The 25,908-nt window shown below is 43.0% G+C and overlaps 1 protein-coding gene across 1 annotated transcript in view; it reads right to left on the reverse strand.

The window, feature by feature from the left end:
• Nucleotides 1-13,567, reverse strand: part of LOC310772916 (rab proteins geranylgeranyltransferase component A 1-like) — a gene marked incomplete at its 3' end in the record, with an annotated part of 130,811 nt that extends 117,244 nt beyond the window's left edge. Inside the window, exons 1-3 of the mRNA XM_083632863.1 lie at nt 13,515-13,567; nt 6,398-6,464; nt 1,032-1,104 (exon numbers count right to left, since the gene is read on the reverse strand). Of these exons, the coding sequence (XP_083488989.1) occupies nt 1,032-1,104; nt 6,398-6,464; nt 13,515-13,566 (192 nt within the window). The 5' untranslated portion in view covers nt 13,567. The remainder of the gene's footprint in view (nt 1-1,031; nt 1,105-6,397; nt 6,465-13,514) is intronic.
• Nucleotides 13,568-25,908: the final 12,341 nt, after the last annotated feature.

Here is a 25,908-nt window from a genome sequence, read left to right on the forward strand (position 1 = left end):
TTATTCCGGGAATCTCTCCAGCTTGTCTCCTACTTGCAGAGAGTATTGAAGGCAAGAGTGAGTTGATATGTGTTTGACAACAGCGCTGCTGCCATCTTGGCTTGAAAAAAGCCTCAATGGCCAATGGGACAACAGTATAGAACCATGACAGCCAATCAGAGCTGTCTCTTTCAGGCCAAAATTACGGATTTGCTGTGCGCCGATGTTGCAATGGAACAACCTATTAACTTCTGTTCCTATCAATGTAAGTTTTTTGCAACCACTGACGTAACCCTGTGACATCCACTCGAAATTGGTCTATAGAGCTCAACAGTGACCGCCCACTTTTTCTCAGCTCCCGGACCGGAAGAGAATTCCACGTTAATTTGTCCATAGACAGTTCGAAAAATCCTTATGTAGCGAGTTGTAAGCCTGGAACCAAGCCAACCAGAGACCTACTGAATCGTGAGTGACCATAAAACATTGCACTTTGAGCAAAGACAACAAATAAAAAGCGGGGGGGGAATTCGTAATAATGGATTAATTCCTTATACATCCATGAATGAATTGGCAGGAGGGACATGCAGAGTAATGATTGGTTGGGGTTAGGGTCATTCAGAAATGAAGGAGAAGGAGAAGAATATTATTTTTTAAATTTGAATGTCAGCATTTAAATGTCCGAATATGCAAGTACAGCCTTACATTATAGTTGCTTTTTCTGAGTTGATATAAATGTAAGTGATTGTATTAAATGGGCATCATGATATCGTCTCGTATCGATCACATACCTCCGATTCTAATCGAATGGAAATTGTATCGTGGCAGACTTTGTGATATCAGCAAATATCGTATTGTTGTCAAAAGAATCTATGTAATATTGTATCGTGATTAAACTTGGGATCCCACCCCTATTATTCCATTATGAAAAATAGCGGCAATTAATTTTCTGTCGATCGATTAACCAATTGATGGTTGCAGCTCTATTCAGCAGCCAATCTGAGCTCAGAAGCCTTGAGCAGCCAATCAGAGCGCTGAGTATTTGGTGGACTCACCTGGACTTCCTGGATCCAGCTCAGCAGGCTGTTGAAGGTGAAGCTCGCCCAGCGGCCGGCATAGTAACTCTGCCTGCAACACACACACACACACACACACACACACACACACACACACACACACACACACACACACACACACACACACACACACACACACACACACACACACACACACACACACACACACACTTCCTGTAAGGCCCAGGCTGCATAGTAACTCTGCCTACAATACACAAACAACACTTCCTGTTTTACAATAAAAGCTCTAGATCTACATAGTAATTCTGCCTGCGATCCACAGACATGACACTTCCTGTTTTAAACAATAAAAGCCCCAGGCTGCATATTAAATATATCTGCAATAAACAGACTGCAGCCCCTTCCTCTTTCACAATAAAAGGCCTGGGCTGCATAGTAACTCTGCCTGCAATAAACACACTGCAGTCACTTCCTGTTTTATCCAAAAAAGCTCTGAGGACCTCGCTATGGGATATCTTGCTCTGCTTCTAGAAGACTACTACCGGTATCTCTACACCATTTGCAAAATGTGGTTGGCAAAAGTGGCGTGCCCCTACGCCTGGCATGGGGTGGTGCTCCTTACATATGCCAACAGCGGAATAGGGCTGTCAATCTTCCTCTATATTCCAATTTGATTTTCAGTGGCTTAATTATTTTAATATTCAATCTTTATTTGTCATTTTTTATGAATTTTTAATTAATAGAAATAAAGGCCTCGCCCGTCCTGCAGCTGGCCGTACTGGCCCTGCAGCTCGCATACAGCTCGGCCTAGCGCATTTTAATCTTCTCGGTTAACCGATAAATAGTCAGTTAATGAGTGTCGATTGTCAGTCCAAAACACGTCATTTTCAACATGCCTACTTCTACAGGCTGCATTCAATAATCGATTATGATCGATTGTTTTTTTTCTCCAAATTATTAATGCCATTAAATAGGAATAGATATAAGAAGAAGAAGAAGAAGAAGAAGAAGAAGAAGAAGAAGAAGAAGAAGAAGAAGAAGGATGACCAATTAATAGATTATGGCGATTTGATCATCTATCGCCAATCTCTAATGGCCACGATTAGACGATATGAAAATAGGGACAATTGAGCAGCCCTACTAGACAGTTCTATCACTGCTGGGCAAATACATGTTAATGAGTACAATCTTATAAGGATAGGAATCAGAATGGGGGAGGTGTAGCAATGTATATTGAAAATCACTTGCCTTTCAAAAGGAGAGATGATCTAACAAGTCACCTTGAGCTATATGGATACAGATGCATCTACCTTACCAAAAACCTCTAAAAATTGGATGTGCATATCGACCCCCTTGCTCAAATGTGAACTATTTAGATGATTTATATACTACTCCAGGGCTCGACATTAACGGCTGCCCGGTTGCCCCGGGCAACCAAAAAAAAAATAGGGCAACCATTTCTTGGCCTTTGGTTGCCCCAGGGGCAACCACGTTTTACCATGCAAAAAAATATGTACAGCAGCAAACAGCAAAATATACACCAAATAAATATGTTTTAATACTTGTTGTGAGTGACATATATGTGACTGATTTTATTTAGAGATGCTCCGCAATCGATTTGGCCTCTATCGGCTTTGATCGGCAAAGCAGGCCGATCAGATGCATTCCAGACAATTAACTGTGCGCACCTAAAATTACTAGTAAACTCCTCTCCATTCCACAGTTTGGAGCGCACTAGCATACAGCAGGCTGCTCTAACTCAACATGTCCGTGGAGTGGAGATATTTACTCTTGAAACACTAAAAAGCAAGACAGCAACTTGTAATGACACGAAGGCTAAAGTGAATACTGAGAAGTTGTCCGTGTTGCCGTGTTATTATCGCTGCATCTCTCTCTCCCCCTCTCTGATGTTGCATCAGATGATAGCAGTAACGTTATGGAGTGAATCATACATAGCAACAGGTTGTACTCATTTAAACAAAACATTTCAGTGAAAATAAAAACACAAGAGACATATCTCGGCAATTAAATGTATATTTATTACTTTTCACGGATTAATTGTTTGTAACCTGTCTGCTGCATGTGAAACGGTACATCCTCGTCTCTCTGTAATGCGGTGTGCTCTAGATAGACGAGCCCACTAGACGAGCCGTTCCAAAACCGGAAGTCCCCAGATGCGGAGCGTACCACTTGGTAGTTTCTGGAGGGGGTTTCCGGGGGATCAGACCAAGTGTTCAAAGTGGCAGGGGTGTTTAATTGTTGGTTTGTTGAAAGGATGGTTGAAATGTTATTTAATACATTTGAGTGGAAATGGAAATGTCTAATGACCTAATTGTTCTTGTTTATGAACCACGTAGCTAATGTTATGAGATAATTAATTACCAAATACTAATTATGTCTCTTAGCAGGAGCCAGCTACAGGCAGAGGGTCCTTCTCTAAAGCAGCAATGCCTAAATAGTTCAGATTTGATTCATAATTATCCCTTTTTGCCTTGTATATTTCCTTCATTTTGTCTGCTTTTTTCAAGTTGTATTTTTCTTTCCTATTTTCTTCAATTGGCCAAATTTGTGTCTGTACTGTATATTCAAGAAAAAATAGCTATGGTATCGGAAAAATATCTGTATCGGCAGATATCCAAATTCAGGTATCGGAATCGGATCGGATGTGAAAAAAGTGGATCGGTGCATCCCTACTTATGACTGCATAGTATCTTAATTACTCAAAATATAAGGCGACTAAAATTGGGCAACCATATTTTTATTCGGGCAACCAAAAGCTCTTGCCAGGTTGCCCCTCCGGCAACCACTTTTAAAAGTTAACGTCGAGCCCTGTACTCTAGTAGATAATGCAACTGATGACAATAAGGAAGTGTTGTTATGGGAGATCTGAATATTAATTGGAAACAAAATTATTGAGATTTACAGAGGGATGCAATATGAAACAGATGGTAAGAAATGCAACAAGATCTTCAATAAGGAATGGCGTATGTACTGAAACATACATTGATTACATTTTTACAAGTGTACCACAACAGTGTTCAAGTGCTTGTGTGTTTCCTGTTAGTTGGTCGGACCACAATATTGTATCTATAACTAGAATTACCAAGATTACAAAAAGACCATCCAGAGTAATAGTAAAGAGGAGTTTTAAAAGTTTTAATTGCGAGGAATTCAAGAGGGATTTAGCTGTAATTCTGTGGGAATTAATACATTTAGAGCAGGGATGTCAGAGATCCGGCCCGCGGGCAGGTTTCATCCGGCCCGCGAGATGTTTTGGAATATTCAAAAAAAAAAAAAAAAAAAAAAAAAAAAAATATTATTATTATTATTATTATTATTAAATTCGCACCCCATTATCATGAACTACGTGTGGCTAATAAGAAAGCTAAGAGTTCATTCATAAGTTAATTAACCTGCACTACAAGGAAGTATGTCAGTAGGTCATCAGGTGTAAACAAAGTGATGCCACGCTGGAATTGAATCGCGCATTCAGCTACCTACCAAAAAACAAAAGAATCAACAAGATCAGGCGCGGACTGCATAATCGGGCACGTCGGGCAAATGCCCGGTGGCCTGGCCTGGCCTGGCCTGGCCTGCAAAAAAAAATTGTGCCCGCAGTCAGGCCACTCACTGAACAGCAGGCCAGGCGCTGCCTACTGGTTTACTAGTGGTTTTATTACTTTATTCAGGGTTAAAGTGGGTGCATCTCATTGTAAAATTGGACTTGGCCCAAATTGGGCTTCAAACGGCCCAAATCGGGCTTTAAACGACCCAAATTGGGCTTCAAACGGCCCAAATCTGGCTTCAAACGGCCCAAATTGAGCTTTAAATGGCCCAAAAAAATTTGGACGCCGGCACGCGCATCGGCCCGTATCGGCCTGGCCTGCTTGGTATCTAATGCCCGGCCTGAATTATGATCCCAGTCCGCCCCTGAACAAGATGCTGTCGAAAAAGAGAAAGGTTGACATGGAATGCAGGCAGTTTCAAGAGAAATGGAAAGAGCAGTATTTCTTTTGTGAATAAATGGGTAAATGAGTCGAATTGATTTTAGTAAAAAAAAAATCCGCCCCCATGAGGTCTCAGTTGAACAAATGCGGCCCTCTACCTAATATGAGTCTGACACCCCTGATTTAGAGGATAACTTGGATCATGCCTCTGAATGCTTCACAAAACCTATAACTGAAGTAATGAATCTACATGCTCCAGTTAGGAAACAAACTGTGAAGGCCTGTTCTGCTCCATGGATAGATGAGGAACTTAATAAAGCATTTGTGGAGAGAAATGAGGCAAAAGCTGTATCCATAGGGTTAGGGTTAGTTAGAGATGTAACTAGGGTTGCTCCGATCCCATTTTCTGCCACCGATCACCGATCACCGATATTTTAAGCAGCTATAGCAGTCTATTATAGAACAGTTTCCATTTTACATATAGGCCTACAGTTCATGCATCAAATTGAAAGTGCAGCACATTTTCTTTTTTTCTACATCAATATTTTATATTGTGTAGGCTAAAGGAAACCGCCAACATGATTTTGTGTGTGTGAGATAATTGGAGCACAAGACTGTGTTGAACTAAATGGCTAGAAGAATGTTCTTTATAGTTCAGACATGAAAATGGGCTGCCTCATGTTTCTCACGTGCAGCATGATCGGCTATGCAATCGGCGACAATAAAGTAATATCTGCAATCAGCCGATCGCATATTTGAGGTCAAAATCGGCCGATACAGATTGTGTGCCGATCGATCGGAGCACCTCTAGATGTAACGGTATGAAAATTTCACATCACGATTATCGTGACCAAAATTATCACGGTTATCGTATTATCACGGTATTCGTAAAAAATTGCTGAAAATGTTCAAGAAGTACTGAGACTCACTGAAATCATTTCATGTTTTATATTGAAAACTCAGACCCAAAAAGGAAATAATTTCTCCAAGGCTGCACGTTTGCATCTGGGAGACTGTTGTCAACTTTGGTTGATGATGGACAGTATTTACCATGTTTTTCAAAGCACTGTAATCACGGTACCACGGTAATCAACGGTACCATGGTTTTAATGATAATGAAAATTGTAAACGTTGCAGTTATCGTAAGAAATTTTATCACGGTTATCATTAAAACCGGTTATCGTTACATCCCTAGTGTTAGTTAATTAATGATTAGGTAATTCATTAGTTGCTTAATGATTGGATAAAAATTAGGCGTCGACCTCCCACTATCCAATCAGAGAAATGTTGACATTGTCTGGGAAACGGAAGGTCAGATGCCTCTAAAGAAATATATGTACTTTTTCACCCCGAATCAAACGCCACCATGTTAACAAGGACGCTGAAATGAAAGTGCCTCTGCACTGCGTTGCTTCAGTGGCCGGTGTGTTGACTGACCTGTCAAGGTGCAGGACTCTCTGTCCGACTCGGGCGCAGGCTGCGGCTATGACTGACTCAGCAAGACCTACACACACACACACCACACCCACACATACACACAGACACAGACACACACACACACACTGTTAAACAGTTGAACGGTGAGGGGGGGTGATTAAAAGGAGAGAACAGCTCCATTACAGCTCATCTCTCTCTCTCATCCATCCTTCTTTGTGTGACCTCGCTTGCCCAAGGTCCTCCCCCCCCCCCCCCCCCCCCCGCACACACACACACGCACGCGGGTGTCAGCTTGCAGCCAATGAGAAAGTGATTGATCTGTTGGTTGGGATATGCAGTCATATGATGAGACACACACACACACACACACACACACACACACACTTTGTGAAGTAGCGTGGAAGTGACGTACGGCTTGTAAACACGCTGGCCTGGGCCCGGGTGATGCCTCCTCTCCACAAAACCTTCCATCTTCTCCCGAAAACGGAATTTCAGTGCAATGATGGAAAATTCTGCAGTATTCCACATTTTACAGTTGATTCCATTTTTATTGGTCAATTCCATGTTCCTGTCCGCGAGTCCGTGAATGCAGATTTCATATGGCTCTACAATGTTTCAGTGTTTTGTACAGTGTTGAAACAGATTAAGGTGCAAATCTTTAACCAAACTCGATTCAAAATTATGGATTATATAGTGTTTCCCCTACATTCTACAGGCCTGGCCAAGCGCCAGGCCAAGGATGCCCCCGCCAGGCCAGATTGCCCCCCCCCCCCCCCCCCCCCGATCTCCCCAAAGTTTCAACAAACCTTTATGGCATATTATTACAATACAACAATACTGGTGTTGACAGTAATAGAAGATGCCAATGGTGGCGCTACAGCGACCATCTAAAGTTTCAAACTTTGAAAATTCATAACAAATCAGGCATACGTGATTTTCCCTGAAATGTAGCCCAAGTGAGGAGAAACTTTTGCACACTGCAAACTATGGCCAATTATGAAGTCCAAAGACTGCAAAACTGCAAAAACTGTCAAACTAATGAAACCCTACTCCTCCCACATTTTTTCTTCAAACAACACCAAACTTCAGCATCTGCATCGTTAGACTGTCCTACACAAAAGAATCAAACAGATTTTTGATTGATAAAAAATTTAGCCCACAGTGCATCAAAATGTTCTACTGTAAACGGTACTGTAAACAGCTACTGCAAATTCTCGCTAAATAAAGCTTGAATCTTCATGAAAAAAAAAAAATCTGTCACAGTACCGTAGTTGTTGAAGTGTGCAAAATCTCATTATTTTATCTCAAAAACTGAATTTTTGACAGTATTTTGAATTCTGCCCTCGTGTATAGCCTAAAGAGCATCGATACCTTATCCATCCTGGGGGAAGGTGGGACATGCCCTCGCCATCCTGGGAAAACACTTATGATGATGTTATTAAGTGATGTCATCAGTGATGTCACTTGAGTTTTGATGTCTTTCTTTTTACTTTATTTTGTTATGTACACTGGTTAGTGGTTACATCTTACTGTTTTGTATCTCTATGTTACATGTTTTCAGTTCTGATGTTATCTGTTAAAATGTATGTTATATAAAATGTGACCTGCTCCATCATTTTGAGTCACATTGACCCTGAAACACATTGAGTTTAATACACTGTTGGAAAGAAGAGAATATAAGCTTTCTGGTGATATAAAAATAATCTTTGTACTCCAAAGATTGAGTGAGATACACTTGTTTATGTCTTGACTGTTTCCAAAGTATGTTTTTGAGGAAAACTCAAAGTTTGACATCAATACTGAAACATTTATTAGAGAAATCATTCAAACAACATTTTTTCTGAGTTGGCACTACTACCACTCTCCTACTATTACTACTACTGCTGGTGATTGGTGATGTCACCAGTGATGTCACATAAGCACTCAATGATGATGTCATCAGTGATGTCACTCAAGCAATTGTGATGTCATCGGTGAGTGATGTCATCAGTTCTACTGCTACTACTACTACGCCCACACCTCAGGTAGGATTGGGCTGAAAATGTGTATGGCAGTGTGTTATGATTAGGGATGCACCGATTGCCATTTTCTTGGCCGATTCCGATTTCCGATTTTTGAATAGTCTGACTTGCCGATACCGATTTTTGCCGATTCCGATTTTTTTTTCTAAAAACAACAATTGACAGCTTACACAAACGTTTTTGTAACTTTGCTTGAAAATTAAGATTCATAGAACAATTCTTACATCTAATGGGGATCCAAATAATCTTATCTTATCTTATCATTTGCATGAAGTAGGACCACCTCACTCAAACACATCTCAAAATAAAAGTGTTCCAGGTTAGGCTACTGGACAGAGCTTTTTTGTGCAAATACAATGAATACAAAAATTAAATTAAATCCAATAGCCTATATCCCACAGCTATCATGCATTTACTTTTCCAAAAGAAAACAGGTGCAACAGAACATCAAAATGATTCATGGACAAGGAGTTTATAGACCGGCTCCAGACCAGTCCTCTTGAGTAGAGGGGAAATGAGTTTATGAGTTACAGTAACGATCTTCAGTCTGAATATCAGGCGGAGTTTACACACAGTCCGAAGTTTGGTATGCGTATTTTTATCTGCCATCCGAAAAAATATCGTCACGCACAGAAATCCTTGCACACTTGTGAGTCCGATGCATTTTTATTATTATGTCCGTCGTTCTATTTGCAATACGAAACAAAATAGTCTCTCCTGTATCTACGTTACAACATGACTGACAGGCTGAGGCACCAGCGCTGATGTGGAATGGAAAAGGCAGGTCGGGGAATGGTTATGCTGGACACAATGCTCGCGTTCACCTCGCCAAGTCGGCTGTGCACTGTGGCCGGGTGCAGCAGCACTGCTTCCCGGGTAGAGAGAGCAGGGAGAGGGGGGCCAGTGAGGTGAAGCGAGCCGCTCAGACTGGACTCCAGCCGAGCGGGACTCGGCCGCATCTCTGTCTCCACGGCTTATTTTCGACTTGCATGTGTGACAAACTGCGAGATTTGTCTACTTCACTGACGGTGAAAAAAATCCACAACGAGGAAGGTATGCTGGCGTGTGTGGTGTGGTGGCTGGGTGCCTGTCTCGGTGCTTTGGGGTGCGCGCACGTCATGTGAAAATCGGCTCACAGAATCGGCTATTTAGAGTGACCGGCGCAGATCACCGATCGAGGCCGATCACGTGAAAATCGGCCATTTCCGGTCACGTGCCGATCGATCGATGCATCCCTAGTTATGATCCAGGGAAGGTCATGTGGGTGGCGCTAATGCATGTTTTAATTTGTTTACAAACCGCTGTTAAACAAAACTGTAGAAGGAAAGCAGCAGTGAGTGTGCAGTCGCCAGTCGGGGGTGTTCGACTTGTTGATGCCTCGCCTGACTGCGCTCGGCTGCTCTCCTGAGCTTCCCAGGCGAGGCAAGTATTCAGACTGTAAGGTAGGGGTAAATATCATATCAGGCATGATCGCGATCCATGATCTTATCACAATTCTTTTTCCTATTGGTTTTTAAGACTATTCTCCAAGTTACTGAACAGTTCAACTACATCCAAACTAATTTCAGTGTTCGTACGGTCATGAAAAGTCATGGGAAATTTAAAATACAATTTCCAGGCCCTGGAAAAGTTATAGAAAAAAATATTTTTTGGAGCTTTGGAAAAGTCGGAAATTTGTTTCATAAATATTTTTATGTCATTCATTTTTACACTGAGTTTGCAATAATTCATGCACTAAGTCAAACTTTTTCATCTTGGGACCCAAAAGATCAATTCTGTGGGCCCTATCTTGGTACAGGCGATATCCCCAATTTTGCGCTTGTGCATCTGTTTTAGTGCTGCACGATTTGGGGAAAAGGTGCGATTAGCGATTAGGGTGGACAATATTGCGATTGCGATTGTGATTGCGATATAATGCACAAGAGTTTTTTTTTACCTTTATTTATACAGGGGGAGTCTCACTGAGAGCAATGCTCTCTTTTTCAGGAGTGCCCTGTTCACATTCACACACACATTCATACCTGGAAGCTGACCAGTACAACCACAGTCTGATCTGCTGGCCACTGATCAGCTCCACTGGAGCAGTTGGGGTTAAGGCCTTGCTCAAGGGCACCTCAGTGGTGGTAATGAGGGAGGGGCAAGCGCTGCCTTTTCACTTTCCCCACCCAGATTTATCCTGCCGGTCCCGGGGATTGAAGCTCGCTTCTCTAACCGTTGGGCCACCACTGCCACTAGGTATCTAGGGATGTGCCGGCATGAGTTTTTGACGGTATGATAACCTTGGACAAAAATACCACGGTTTCACATATCACAGACTAAAATACATGAAATATGTTACAATTTAAAATATATTAAAACTAAAAAAATAAAACAATTTGAAATTAAATTATCTTTACAAAAAAATAAAACATTTTGAGACATTTGCCTGTCCCAAACATGTAAAAAAGAAACACCAGTCAAATAGAAACTGCACTGTGTTACAGCACATAGAAGATGGCTCAGCAAAGTTGCAAAGTTAGTTACATGTCTGTCCAGCAATACTAATGAATGATACACCCCGTTTATTTATTTTGTAGCGACAGATGGCCTTAAACGCCACACTCACGTGACGCTTCTTGAGAGAGAGAGGTGAGAACGTGCATCTGCAGACTTTTAACGAGGGACCATGAAGGCGTCATGTGACAGGCTAGTTAGCTAGCCTGGAGGTGATGCTGCCAGTGCTGGCAGCTGCGACAGTGTTTTGCTATCAACCTTGTTAATCTCGTTATATTCTTCATCACAGCGGGTCATCCCCACTGTGTACTTAATCGCGCACTAGTTCTGCATAAGCACCTGCAGCTCTCTCCTTATTTTACTGACGTTCTCACTGATCACACGGCTGTTTACATGCGTTTCTGAACGAACGGCTAGCTAGTTATTAGCATAGCTTGCTGTTAGCGATCATGGATGTTCTCTCTCGCCCTCTCTGTAGATAATATGTACCTTGCTGCACATAACATTACTTATTTGCGGGAGTGCATGGGAGAAGTCTCCCGCTAGTATTGATGCCCAGTGTGATGGCTGAGAAACGTGTGTTTGCTGCGTCGCGTGTAACGTTAGTCTCACACACACACACACACACTCAAAAAGACGTGAAAAAAAAAAAATAATCGCACACTTTTGCGGTTATGCAATCGCACGTGCTGACATCGCGATTGCGATTGCGATTCGATTAATCGTGCAGCACTAATCTGTTTGCACGTGCCTTAAGGCAGGGAAGATAACGGTTTGCCTTGCGCATTTGTCCAGGTGTTATGCCGAGTTTTGCACCCCCGTCCGGCAGCAGCTAAACGCACCCCCACCTCACGGGAGCATATTGTAATGATTTATAAAGAAATGTAACTGTTTAAAAGTGATATAATTGTTTGGGTAGACCTCTTTTCTAAGTAAAAACAGCCCCGAAATATGGTGGGGATGCAATTCTCGGCAGGGATGCGTAAACGTTCACGGCACGTGCCGCAGGCGCAATTAGAGCTGTGCCAAATCATCTGCGCCCCCAAAATGCAGCGCAAATGGGATTTGGGCGGTCTTAAGTACCAGAATTATTCACAGGTGTGGCCGGCAATGCCTGGGTGTTACATCAATAAAAAACAATCGGATTCCCGTCTCGCCATCGCTGTTTGAGGCATGCAATATGCTGTAATTCTCTCCATGTGTAATAGAGTGGACTCACTCATGCCGAGGACAGAGAGAGATGGAGAGAGCTTATTGACAGATCGTCTGTGGTGCCGGGTTATGAAGGTAAATAGCCTATGTCCATTGTCCAACAAGTTTTCTCAATTAATTTCCTTCTTTGCGATGTGATAAAAGTTTTTCAGTGAGTTATATTTGATTGCCTCATTGAATTATCTGCTAATACCCAATTTTAGCAGCAGAATTTGATGTCCTGGCGTGGCAAGGCTGTGCATAATGACATATCCAAAAGGAATTTTACTTTGCGCTGCGCAACACGGAGATGATGGTGCACTCAAGCGCAACAGGGTATTTAGCGCGTAAGAGGTGCTTTTAAAAGCTCTTAGCACAAAGTAATTGCGCGCTGCTGATGATAGGATAATGCCGTCTATCCCCACATTTTAGCGCTGAAATGCCTAGTTCGGCATGTGGCACGCCTATGTCCAGTACAATTATAACAGGCATGCGCTTGGCCACGCCCTCAATTTGCATTGCACACGGCGTTAAACGAGGCAAACACTAAATTACCGCTTTTGCGAAGATACGGCCCTGTGTCTCCCAGGGTCCTGACCCCAAACTCACCAAAAACATAGGTAATAAGTTGCAATGACGACCAGTTGGCGACCCACCCCCCACTCTGCAACCCAAATTGGGTCCCGACCCATAGTTTGGGCAACACTGTCTAAGAAATAACATTCACAAGCAGGCACGTGCTCACTGACTTTACCTGAAAACTAGTTTGCTGGTGTCCTGATACTCAAACTCAAACTCATACTCATTTGCCATCTGGCAACACTGATCGTTTAGCTCGATTGCGATTGTCTGGTTAAGTCAAACCAGATCAAGGGGACAGATCCTGGATCTGTTTATCCTCCATTTGTGGTATGGGCCCCTGGGATGATGTGGGACATGTGTTGTTGTTTGTGTTGCTGTCATTAACGTCTGTTTATTTGTCTGACATTGGTTATGGAAGATCTATCTAACGACTAACGTTATCTATATATCTGCCTCCCCCTCTCTGTCTGTCTCGCTAGATAGTATAACATACAGGTGCAGCCATAGTAAGTGGTATCCAGCTGATATGAACAGGTGCAGCACAGCAGGCTAAACGTTTTATCTGACAGCTAAACCGGCTACAGACCGTCAGCAAAAAGCAGCGTCAGCTCGCGCTACAAACCAGAACACAGGACGCTTTGATCTCTGTGCAGAAGCTAGCCTAGCGTCTACGGCTAGCCGTTGTCGTTGCGAATGTATTGGTTAGTAGCTACAGGCTAACGAGCAGGCTGACGCCAGCCTCTGTCGCCGTTTCAGACCTGAAGCGGTCTGCCCCGGCTCGGCTCGGCCCACACCGCCTGAGGACAGCGCGTGCTGTTTCTTTAGCCTACCTGTGCCCAAAATGACCACGTCAAACTCCTTTGGCAGCTCCTCGGCAGCCATGTTGTTGTTAGCAGTGTGAGACGGAGGTCACGTGACAGCACAGCAGCGACAGACTGCTGTCACGTGACAGGTATGTGACGCTGGGCGTTCAAACTGTGCTGCAGACAATTAAGCATTTGATACAGTAGAACACTCATTTATATATAAGGTTTTAGATTTGTTTGGGTTTGGGCGAAAATATATTTCAGTAGTCAAAATGTTATACAAGAATTTCTGTTAATAGATCGGTGCGTCAATGTTGTCCAATTTCTCCCTTTTTATTTTTAATCGTCACAGAATTACTTTCTTTAAAGGTTTTGAACAGTCCCAATATAAATGGTTTATCTAGCCTATATTTCAGAGGGAAATTGGAATTACACCACTAGCAGATGATACTGCCTTATTTCTGAGAGATAAACACAAATTCAACCATCTATACAACTTATTAAGGAATTTTCGAAGGCTTCGGGGTTGCACCTTAACATAGGAAAATGTGAAATCTTAACCTTATTTGATACAGATGAGGTAAGCATATCCAACATTCCAGTGAAAAAAACAGTTACATATTTGGGTATTTTTGGTAGAGTTCTCTTAACCAATTCTGAAGGTATTTCAAGACTTGTTTATCCAGCCTATCATTGTTTGTCCAAGACTCAACATCTAAGGAAATCAACAGCATACTCACAAATTTTGCTTGGAAAAATAAACACCACCACTTAAAAAAGGAAATACTTTCTGGAAACAGGAAAGAGGGTGGATTTGAACTGATAGATTGTATTGATTTGAATAATACATTTAAAGTGAAATGGATTAAGGAATGTCTGCAAGCCCCTGATTCTATTTGGTATTTTATTCCAAACAAGATTTTCCAAAATGTTGGTGGTCTCTATTTTCTACTTTCCTGTAACTTTAACATCACAAAACTACCTATAAAGTTGTCTAAATTTTACCAACAGGCCCTCCTAGCATGGAAGTTATGTTATGTACATAACTTCTCCCCACACAAAACCATATGGAATAATGGAGATATTCTTGTGAGGAAAAAATCAACCTTTAAGCAAAACTGGATTGATAAAGGTATTATTTTTGTAAGTGATCTTTTTGATGCAAACGGTTTATTATTTAGCTATGAGCATTTCCTCCTGCGTAAAGCTTTTCCTGTAACAAGCAGGGAATTCAACTATGTGACGAAAGCCATCCCTAACGGTCTTTCCCATCTAATGAAAACTCATCTTCAATATCAAGAAGTATAGCGGTTGGAAACCCTTTTGAAGATAAATGGTATTGACATTTTGAATGCTAAATGTAACAATAAACATATCCGTAATGCTTTCTATGAAAAAAAGAAAATTACTCCTAGAGGGAATTGCTTACTGGAACAGACATTGACTGGCAGAGAGCATGGCTTTCACCACATATATCAATAATAAGATTAAAGAGGTACACATCAAAATTTTGCACAGTATGTATCCAACAAACCTGTATTTTTCCAAATTTTTAGAAGTAGATAACAAATGTAATTTTTGCAGTGTTGACCCTGAAACTTTTGTTCAATTATTTTACCATTGTTTGCACTCACTTGCGTGTCTGCCCCTGTCTCCCTCTCTCTCTCACACACACAGACAGGCATGGACTGCATAATCGGGCACGTCAGGCCGATGCCCGGTGGCCTGGCCTGGCCTGGCCTGGCCTGGCCTGGCCTGCAAAAAAAAAAAAATTTGGACGCACCCTCTGCCCCGGTGTATGCTCCGCTACTGATTGGATGCCATGGAGACCCCCACACACACCTACATAGCCCTGTCAAAAACGTGTAAACAGAACATATTGGACCCTTCACAATTTTTTATAGCCTACTGTAGTCTACAGCCTATACTGTAGCCTGCAGTCTATATTTATATACTGTAGCCTACAGTCTATATTGATCTACTGTAGCATACAGTCTATATTTATATGGCCTACTGTGGCTATAGTGCCACCTACTGGCAAACACAAAAAGCGGTTTATCTCAAGAACGGATAGGATCCGACAAAAATAGAACAATTGCGTAATTTATCCGTACCGCATGTATCGCCCATCTATTAACATGGGCGAGAGTTGATCCGGCAGTTTTACCGGATCTGCAACGCAGCCGTAACGCATCTGGTGTGTACATTGCCTTTATCTCTGCGCCCTTACTCCACTGAACTACTTGAAGACTTTACTGAGAGTAATCAAATTACTTGCTCCACTGAATGACCTGAAGGCTTTACAGGCCTAGGGTAATCAGATTACTTTCCCACTAAGCAGTAATCACATTACATTGACCAAAGGGACACAGCCGCTCATCATTTGGCAGCCAACATCTTCTTCTCTGCTGCTTTCTGCCACTGCCAAGTCCGCTAGACACGCGTGCACGCGTGCACGCACGCGCACGCACACACACACACACACACACACACACACACACACACACACACACACACACACACACACACACACACACACACACACACACACACACACACACACACACACACACACACACACACACACTGAGTGATATGAAGCCAAACATTTAAATTGCCTTCTCTCTCTCTCCCTCCCCCTCTCTCCTTCTCTCTCCTTTATTCATCTTGAAAAGACCAGATGGTTACGACACACACATCTCCTCTCCTCTGCTTTCTCCTTCTCTCCTCCTCTCCTCTGCTCTGTCATCTCCTCTGTCCTCTCCTCTGCTTTCTCCTCTCCTCTGCTCTCTTCTCTGTTTTCTCCCCCTCTCCTCTGCTCTCTCCTCCCCTCTGTTCTGTTCTGTCCTCTCCTCTGTCTTGTCTTGTCTTGTCTTCTCCTCTCCTCTGCTCTCTTCTCTGTTTTCTCCCCCTCTCCTCTGCTCTCTCCTCCCCTCTGTCCTCTCCTCTCCTCTGTCCTCTCCTCCTCTCTCTCCTCTGTCCTCTAATCTGCTCTCTCCTCTCTCCTCTGCTCTCTCCTCTCCTCTGACCGCTCCTCTCCTCTGCTCTCTCCTCCTCTCGTCCTCTCTCATCCTCTCCTCTCTCTTCCTCTCCTGTCCTCTCCTCTCTCCTCCTCTCCTGTCCTCTGCTCTCTCCTCCTCTCCTCTCCTCTGCTCTCTCCTCTCCTCTGCTTTCTCCACCTTCCTAGGATAGGAGAGGTGTAGTCAGACAAGTCAACAGAGGATATGTTGTCTCCTCTGCTCTCTCCTAGTCTAATCTGTCCTCTACTCTCTCCTCTGCTCTCTCCTCCTCTCCTCTGCTTTCTCCTCCTCTCCTCTCTTTTCCTCTCCTCTCTCCTCTCTCCTCTCCTCTGTCCTCTGCTCTCTCCTCCTCTCCTCTCCTTTCTCCTCTGTCCTCTCCTCTCTTCTGTCCTCTGCTCTCTCCTCCTGTCCTCTCCTCTGTCCTCTCCTCTCTCCTCTGTCCTCTGCTCTCTCCTCCTGTCCTCTCCTCTGTCCTCTCCTCTCTCCTCTGTCCTCTCCTCTCTCCCGTCCTCTGCTCTCCCCTCGTCTCCTCTCTCCTCTCCTCTGTCCTCTGCTCTCTCCTCCTCTCATCTCCTCCTCTCCTCCCCTCTGTCCTCTGCTCTCTCCTCCTCTCATCTCCTCTCTCCTCCTCTCATCTCCTCCTCTCCTCTCTCCTCCTCTCCTCAGTCTGCCCTCTGCTCTCTCCTCCTCTCCTCTGTCCTCTGCTCTCTCCTCATCTTCTCTCCTCTCCTCTCCTCCTCTCCTCTCTCCTCTCTCAGTCTGTCCTCTGCTCTCTCCTCCTCTCCTCTCCTCTCCTCCTCTCCTCTCTCAGTCTGTCCTCTGCTCTCTCCTCCTCTCCTCTGTCCTCTGCTCTCCCCTCATCTCCTCTCTCCTCTCCTCTGTCTTCTGCTCTCTCCTCCTCTCCTCTCTCCTCCTCTCCTCTGTCCTCTGCTCTCTCCTCTGCTCTCTCCTCATCTTCTTTCCTCTCCTCCTCTCCTCTCCTCGCCTCTGTCCTCTCCAGCAGATGTTCTGTGCCAAAGGGAATGACTTTTTTTTCCAAATGTCTGTCTATTGGGCATCTGAGTAGGTCAAAGCACCGTGGAGCGGTACCTCCGGCTTGGTCAGATGTTCCTACAGACACAATTGGCCGTGTCTGGGTAGGAAGTAGCCGAGGGGTTGTAAGTCTAAGTCTTGGTCACTGCACTAGCGCCTCCGCTGGTTGGTCAGGGTGCCTGTTCAGGGTAAAGGGGAACCGGTGGAATAGCGTGATCCTCCCACGTGCTATGCCCTGCCGGTGAAACTCTTCACTGTCAGGTGAAAAGAAGTGTCTGGCAACATGCCCATGTATTGGAGGAAGCATGTGCCAGTCTACAACACTCCCCAGATTGTCAGAGGGGGAGGAGCAATGATCGGGATAGCAGGGGGAATTAAATTAAAGTACAATTGGGAGAACATGGGAGACAAATCTTTAAAAGATCTTGATAAAAAGAAAAATGTCACTTGTTCTTCACTTGTGTAAAAGTAAAAAACAACAGCAGCAACAACAACAAAAACAACAAACATTAAGAATTTTGACCCTGGGTTTAATGAAAGGGTTAAAGTCATCTCATGTGTAATGAGATTGTGTTCAGTGATTCCGTTAAGAGCCTGGTGACATTTTGAATGACACTTTCCTGATGAAGGTGTATAGAACATGTAATGAGTTAAGAGCCTGGTGACATTTTGAATGAAGCTTTCCTGATGAAGGTGTATAGAACATGTAATGAGTTAAGAGCCTGGTGACATTTTGAATGAAGCTTTCCTGATGAAGGTGTATAGAACATGTAATGAGTTAAGAGCCTGGTGACATTTTGAATGAAACTTTCCTGATGAAGGTGTATAGAACATGTAATGAGTTAAGAGCCTGGTGACATTTTGAATGAAGCTTTCCTGATGAAGGTGTATAGAACATGTAATGAGTTAAGAGCCTGGTGACATTTTGAATGAAGCTTTCCTGATGAAGGTGTATAGAACATGTAATGAGTTAAGAGCCTGGTGACATTTTGAGTGAAACTTTCCTGATGAAGGTGTATAGAACATGTAATGAGTTAAGAGCCTGGTGACATTTTGAATGAAACTTTCCTGATGAAGGTGTAGAGAACATGTAATGAGTTAAGAGCCTGGTGACATTTTGAATGAAACTTTCCTGATGAAGGTGTATAGAACATGTAATGAGTTAAGAGCCTGGTGACATTTTGAATGAAACTTTCCTGATGAAGGTGTATAGAACATGTAATGAGTTAAGAGCCTGGTGACATTTTGAATGAAACTTTCCTGATGAAGGTGTATAGAACATGTAATGAGTTAAGAGCCTGGTGACATTTTGAGTGAAACTTTCCTGATGAAGGTGTATAGAACATGTAATGAGTTAAGAGCCTGGTGACATTTTGAATGAAGCTTTCCTGATGAAGGTGTATAGAACATGTAATGAGTTAAGAGCCTGGTGACATTTTGAGTGAAACTTTCCTGATGAAGGTGTATAGAACATGTAATGAGTTAAGAGCCTGGTGACATTTTGAATGAAACTTTCCTGATGAAGGTGTATAGAACATGTAATGAGTTAAGAGCCTGGTGACATTTTGAATGAAACTTTCCTGATGAAGGTGTATAGAACATGTAATGAGTTAAGAGCCTGGTGACATTTTGAATGAAGCTTTCCTGATGAAGGTGTATAGAACATGTAATGAGTTAAGAGCCTGGTGACATTTTGAATGAAGCTTTCCTGATGAAGGTGTATAGAACATGTAATGAGTTAAGAGCCTGGTGACATTTTGAATGAAGCTTTCCTGATGAAGGTGTATAGAACATGTAATGAGTTAAGAGCCTGGTGACATTTTGAATGAAGCTTTCCTGATGAAGGTGTAGAGAACATGTAATGAGTTAAGAGCCTGGTGACATTTTGAATGAAACTCTCCTGATGAAGGTGTATAGAACATGTAATGAGTTAAGAGCCTGGTGACATTTTGAATGAAAGTTTCCTGATGAAGGTGTATAGAACATGTAATGAGTTAAGAGCCTGGTGACATTTTGAATGACACTTTCCTGATGAAGGTGTATAGAACATGTAATGAGTTAAGAGCCTGGTGACATTTTGAGTGAAACTTTCCTGATGAAGGTGTATAGAACATGTAATGAGTTAAGAGCCTGGTGACATTTTGAATGACACTTTCCTGATGAAGGTGTATAGAACATGTAATGAGTTAAGAGCCTGGTGACATTTTGAGTGAAACTTTCCTGATGAAGGTGTATAGAACATGTAATGAGTTAAGAGCCTGGTGACATTTTGAGTGAAACTTTCCTGATGAAGGTGTATAGAACATGTAATGAGTTAAGAGCCTGGTGACATTTTGAGTGAAACTTTCCTGATGAAGGTGTATAGAACATGTAATGAGTTAAGAGCCTGGTGACATTTTGAATGAAACTTTCCTGATGAAGGTGTATAGAACATGTAATGAGTTAAGAGCCTGGTGACATTTTGAATGAAACTTTCCTGATGAAGGTGTATAGAACATGTAATGAGTTAAGAGCCTGGTGACATTTTGAATGAAGCTTTCCTGATGAAGGTGTATAGAACATGTAATGAGTTAAGAGCCTGGTGACATTTTGAATGAAACTTTCCTGATGAAGGTGTATAGAACATGTAATGAGTTAAGAGCCTGGTGACATTTTGAATGAAACTTTCCTGATGAAGGTGTATAGAACATGTAATGAGTTAAAAGCCTGGTGACATTTTGAATGAAACTTTCCTGATGAAGGTGTATAGAACATGTAATGAGTTAAGAGCCTGGTGACATTTTGAATGAAACTTTCCTGATGAAGGTGTATAGAACATGTAATGAGTTAAGAGCCTGGTGACATTTTGAATGAAACTTTCCTGATGAAGGTGTAGAGAACATGTAATGAGTTAAGAGCCTGGTGACATTTTGAATGAAACTCTCCTGATGAAGGTGTATAGAACATGTAATGAGTTAAGAGCCTGGTGACATTTTGAATGAAAGTTTCCTGATGAAGGTGTATAGAACATGTAATAAGTTAACCTGTTAACCCCTAAGCCTATTTTTCAGCTCACCTGCCGAAAATGACATGCCCGAACTGAATGGAGTATATCTCCACAACTACAGGGTATTTTCTGAAAATTATTTTTTTCAAAAGCTAGCCAACACCTGTGAGGTTGCTGTAGAACTGTCAGAATCAATTACAAAAGTACTGTATCAGAGTAAAATCAGCTTGTTTGTATGATCGATTGTTGTTTTATGACTGACCGATTGTTTGATTAACCGACTTTATGATTTGCATTGTTTATGTTTATTGTATATTTTACTTTATAAAACGGCTCTCTCAAATCAAGCAATCTGATTGGTTCACAGCCATTGTATAAATCCAGTAACCCACTCCAATAACCCATGGCCATGGGTTATTGAGTTGCCATGGCAACTCTCTTACTAAAAGGCTTTGGTTACCTCAAATGACAATGTAGAAAAAACAAATGGCGGAGACAGCTGTCAGATCCTTGTGAATCGATCTTCGCTTATAACTTTACTAATACTTCGCAGAAAATTATGTTTTGTACAAGAATAGACGCGGGCTAATGTCTTCTTTGCAAAAAAAAGGCTGTTAACCCCGCATTTAACCCCGTAACGTTAGTTGGTGTCGGGCTTTGCAGAAAAGCTCTCAGCTTCTCAGCAAGCGCTGAGAATGCAGCGCTGCGCTCGAGCTGCGTGTCAGGCTTTCCAGAAAGCTCTCAGCTTCTCAGCAAGCACCAGGATTGGCCAATGTCAACTTCAGTCTCCAGAACGATCCAATCAAATCACCCGCACGTTCTTGCGGTCCCGCCTTACAGTAGTGTTTCAACTGACTCTATCAGAATGACATGCCAGTCGGACTTATAGTATTATTATTATTATTATTATATTATCATACTTGGAAACCGTTTTATAAAGGCAATATAGCACTCGAGCAGCGTGTGTTGTGGCATATATCCCTGCGGCCTCGTGGGATAACAGCTGAGCAGCGGGATATATTTGCCACAACACACTGGCTCTCATGCTATATTGCTTAAGTACTTTGCTGTTAACAGGTGCTTTCAATAACATAGGGATGGCTTTGCCATATCTAGCTCAAGCTAGATATGTTGTGATACATGACATCAAATGTTTTTGATAAATGTTCTATGAATGAAAAATTCCATTTGTAATCAGATTACATCATGCGAAGAGGACCTGGTAACTGCTGACGGCCAGCGGGCAACTGAAGAGCGATGAGAGGAAGAGAAACTCGTCTTTCCTGGCGTTGCTTCTTTTTTATGTTTTTTACATTAAACAACCTTTTGTACCTTGTTAGCGTGTGGTGTTAACGAGGGCCGCTTGCTGACAGGACGGCTGTGATCCCCCGCCAAACCCTTTACCAACCGCTTCCCGATTTCACTGCAACCTCTGGGGGGGGGGGGGGTAGAGAGAGAGCGAAAGTGAGAGAGAGGGAGAGAGAGAGAGAGAGAGAGAGAGAGAGAGAGAGAGAGAGAGAGAGAGAGAGGGACCTGGAACAACAACAACAACCACAAGGAAATTACATGAAGGAAAAAAGAGAGAGGGAAGAAAAAAGAGAAATAGATGGAAAAAGAGAGGAGACAGAGAGGAAGAAAGAGGGAGAGACAGAGAGAGACAAAGAGAGAGACCAGTTGACTCCTCGTTCCTATGCACCCCACGTAAGTGTCTGACAACATTATGAAAATGACCCTACAGAAATAAAACGCCTTTCTTTACCGTTTGCTTGATCTGGTCTGTTTGGTCTGTGTGCGACCAAGTCTCGCTCAAGGAGAGGTCTAGCTCCAAGTCTTGTTCAAGGAGAAGTCTAGCTCCAAGTCTTGTTCAAGGAGAAGTCTAGCTCCAAGTCTTGTTCAAGGAGAAGTCTAGCTCCAAGTCTTGTTCAAGGAGAAGTCTAGCTCCAAGTCTTGTTCAAGGAGAAGTCTAGCTCCAAGTCTCGTTCAAGGAGAAGTCTAGCTCCAAGTCTTGTTCAAGGAGAAGTCTAGCTCCAAGTCTCGCGATAGATGAGCAAAAGCAAAAAACAAGAAAACCGGCAGGACCCGACTCCATATCATCCTCGGCCCTGAAGCACTATGCTGACCAGCTGGCCCCAGTGTTCACTCACTGACATATTCAACACCTCACTGGAGACCTGCCACGTACCAGCTTGCTTCAAAACATCAACCATAATCCCCCTCCCGAAGAAGACAAGGCCCTCGGCACTTAAACACTACAGACCCGTCGCCCTGACCTCTGTGGTCATGAAGTCCTTTGAGCGCATTGTCCTGTCCTACCTCAAATCCATCACAGACCCACTCCTGGACCCCCTGCAGTTCACCTACTGAGCCAACAGGTCTGTAGATGATGCCATAAACATGGCCTCCACTATACACCTCACACACCTGGACACTGCAGGAACCTATGTCAGGATCCTGTTTGTGGACTTTAGCTCGGCATTTTACACGATCATCCCAGCCCTCTTACAGGACAAGCTCTCCCAGGCTAGCTGGGCGTGCCCGACCCCATCTGCAGATGGACCACAGACTTCCTGACTGACAGGAAGCAGCACGTGAGGCTGGGCAAACATAAAACTGACTTTCGGTCCATCAGCACCGGCGCCACCCAGGGCGGTGTCCTCTCTCCATGCTTCTTCGGTCTGTACACCAACAGCTACACCTCCAGTCACCAGTCCGGCCTGAAGTCCGTCCTGACGTTCGCGGATGATACCACCCTCATTGGGCTCATCACAGATGGAGACGAGTCCGAATACAGGCAGAGCTTGACCACCTGGTGACTTGGTGCAGTCAAAACAACCTGGTGTTAAATGCTTAAAAGACAATGGAGATGAGTGTGGATTACAGGAGGAAGCCCCACCTTCCCCCATCACCCTGGGTGACTCCCCAGTCAACACTGTGGAGTCCTTCCACTTCCTGGGGACCATCATCAGCCATGACCTAAAATGGGAGCTGAACATCAGAGCTCTCACCAAGAAGGCACAGCAGAGGATGTACTTTGTGGGGCAGCTGAAGAAATTCAAAGTGCCAAAGGCCACGATGGTGCACTTCTACACCTCCATCGTTGAGCCCTTCCTCACCTCCTCCATCACTGTCTGGTATGCTGCTGCCACTCTCAAGGACATCAACAGACTTCAGCGCATCATCCACTGCGCTGAGAAGATAATCGGATGCAACCTGCCATCCCTTTAGGACCTGCATGCAGCCTGGACACTGAAGCGGTCTCGCAAGATCATGGCCGACCCCTCCCACCCTGGTCACAAACTCTTCAAAACACTCCCCCCTTGGCAAGAGACTGAGGTCTGCCAAGACCAGAACCTCTCGCCGCAAGAACAGCTTCTTCCCAACCGCCATCAGCCTCACAAACACGGCCCGAAAACCCATTCCACCAAGGACCTCACCAACATCCTCCACAAATCCCACTACCTGATCCTGAACTCAGCTGACCCCCCCCCCCCCCCCCCCCACTGACTCATAATCTAATGTAATGCCTGTTTAACTTGGACTATAAATCCATGTAAATCCACTGCCTATTTAACTCAGACTGTAAATTTCATGTAAATTCAAGGTAAATTCATATTTAATATCCACGGCACACTCCTCCACTCATGTACATATTGTATATATATATATTTGATTTGATTGCACTTGCAATGTTGTGATTGTCTTTTAGATATCTTTCCTACTTCTTTATCTCTGTATATTGATGTGACCGCTACGCTGCATACAGACACTAAGACAAATTCCTTGTATGTAACTTGCATACTGTGGCAATAAAAGTGATTCTGATTCTGATTCTGAGTTGTTGCAGGAAGCTAGAGCTAGAAAAGCTAGAAAGAAGCTAAAAAGCTAGGCTGTCTGTATCCCAACTGAACTCTGACCTCCTGGGACTCCGAACTCCAACTCTCACTCATGTTTCCACCGTTCTCTTCCTCCAAACAACTCAAGTCTCTTCTTCTCCTCAAGACTTGAAGATTTGAAAGACAAAAAATATTTTTGCAAGAGCCACAATCCAGAAACGTCCCTTTCCTCCTGACTAAATATGATAAAAACTAATGACATTTGACAGAGGACTAAAACTAAGACTAAATTAAAAAATAGCTGACCCAATGAACATTAGTTTGGCGGCTGCTTGCTGAGCCCAGCTCACTCAATACTGGACAATTTCAGAAATTGTTGTCCCGATGAGACACTTAGACACAAAAACATGGGACAATCTGGTCCAGGTTAAAAAATATGAACATTATGAACATTCTTATTAATGTTATGAACGTTGGTTTTTTTTAACATTATGAACGTTAGTATTGATCTTATGAACATTGTTATTAATGTTATGAACATTATTAACGTTATGAATGTTGTTATTAACATGATTATCGTGCTGGTGAGAGTTGTCCCTCTGAAGCAGACAGCAGCTCTGCCTCATCACTCATCAATACATAATGTATGGAACATTATGCAGAAAACTTTATTAACAGCATAAAAGCAAGACAGGGGAGGGAACATGAATAATTCAACACTTCACAGGCTCCACACAGGGATTCAAACCCACAACCTGACAGTCTCTCTCTCTCCCTCCCTCACTCTGTCTCTCTGTCTCTCTGTCTCTCTCCCTCTCTCTCTGTCTTCTCTCTCGCTCTCTCTGTACTCCATCAGAAGGCTGTCTGAACTGTCACACAGACAGTAGCAGGTAGTTTATGAGTTCATCATCACCTCCTTACACTAGGCTAATATACACACTAATACACCTGACTCACAAAGACAAACTTCTCACAGACAGACAGACAGACAGACAGACAGACAGACAGAGATAGATAGATAGATACTGTAGATAGATAGATAGATAGATAGATAGATACTGTAGATAGATAGATAGATAGATAGATAGATAGATAGATAGATAGATAGATAGATAGATAGATAGACAGATAGATAGATAGGTGATGTTAATGATATGCAGGTATTTTCCTGCTGACATTTAATCTGCTGTTCTTGAAAGGTGAAGCCTTTTAATTTGACAGCGTGCTTTTAATTTGAAGCTCAGCTGATGTATGAGTCGGGAAGCTCTCCTCTGATTATTCTCCACTACTCTAATACAGTCCAAATGGTCCGCGGGCCTCACGTTGGTAAAAAAAATCTTTTTTAATCTTTTTTTCTTAATTTTCTTAAAGTGCTGTCTTACAAATAAGTGCAGACTATAATTGTTTAATGATGCACAGCAGCAAAAAAAAGTTTCAGACTTAAAAAAGAAGAAGTGACATACACTTAATTTATAGTGCTAATGAAGTCATGTGATTTTTGGCTCAACTGGCTCAACTGTTGCGTGCTGACATGACTTGTCTTTCAG

The sequence above is a fragment of the Poromitra crassiceps genome (assembly GCF_964638095.1).
Source record: "Poromitra crassiceps genome assembly, chromosome: 1".
In the NCBI taxonomy this organism is placed as follows: domain Eukaryota; kingdom Metazoa; phylum Chordata; class Actinopteri; order Beryciformes; family Melamphaidae; genus Poromitra; species Poromitra crassiceps.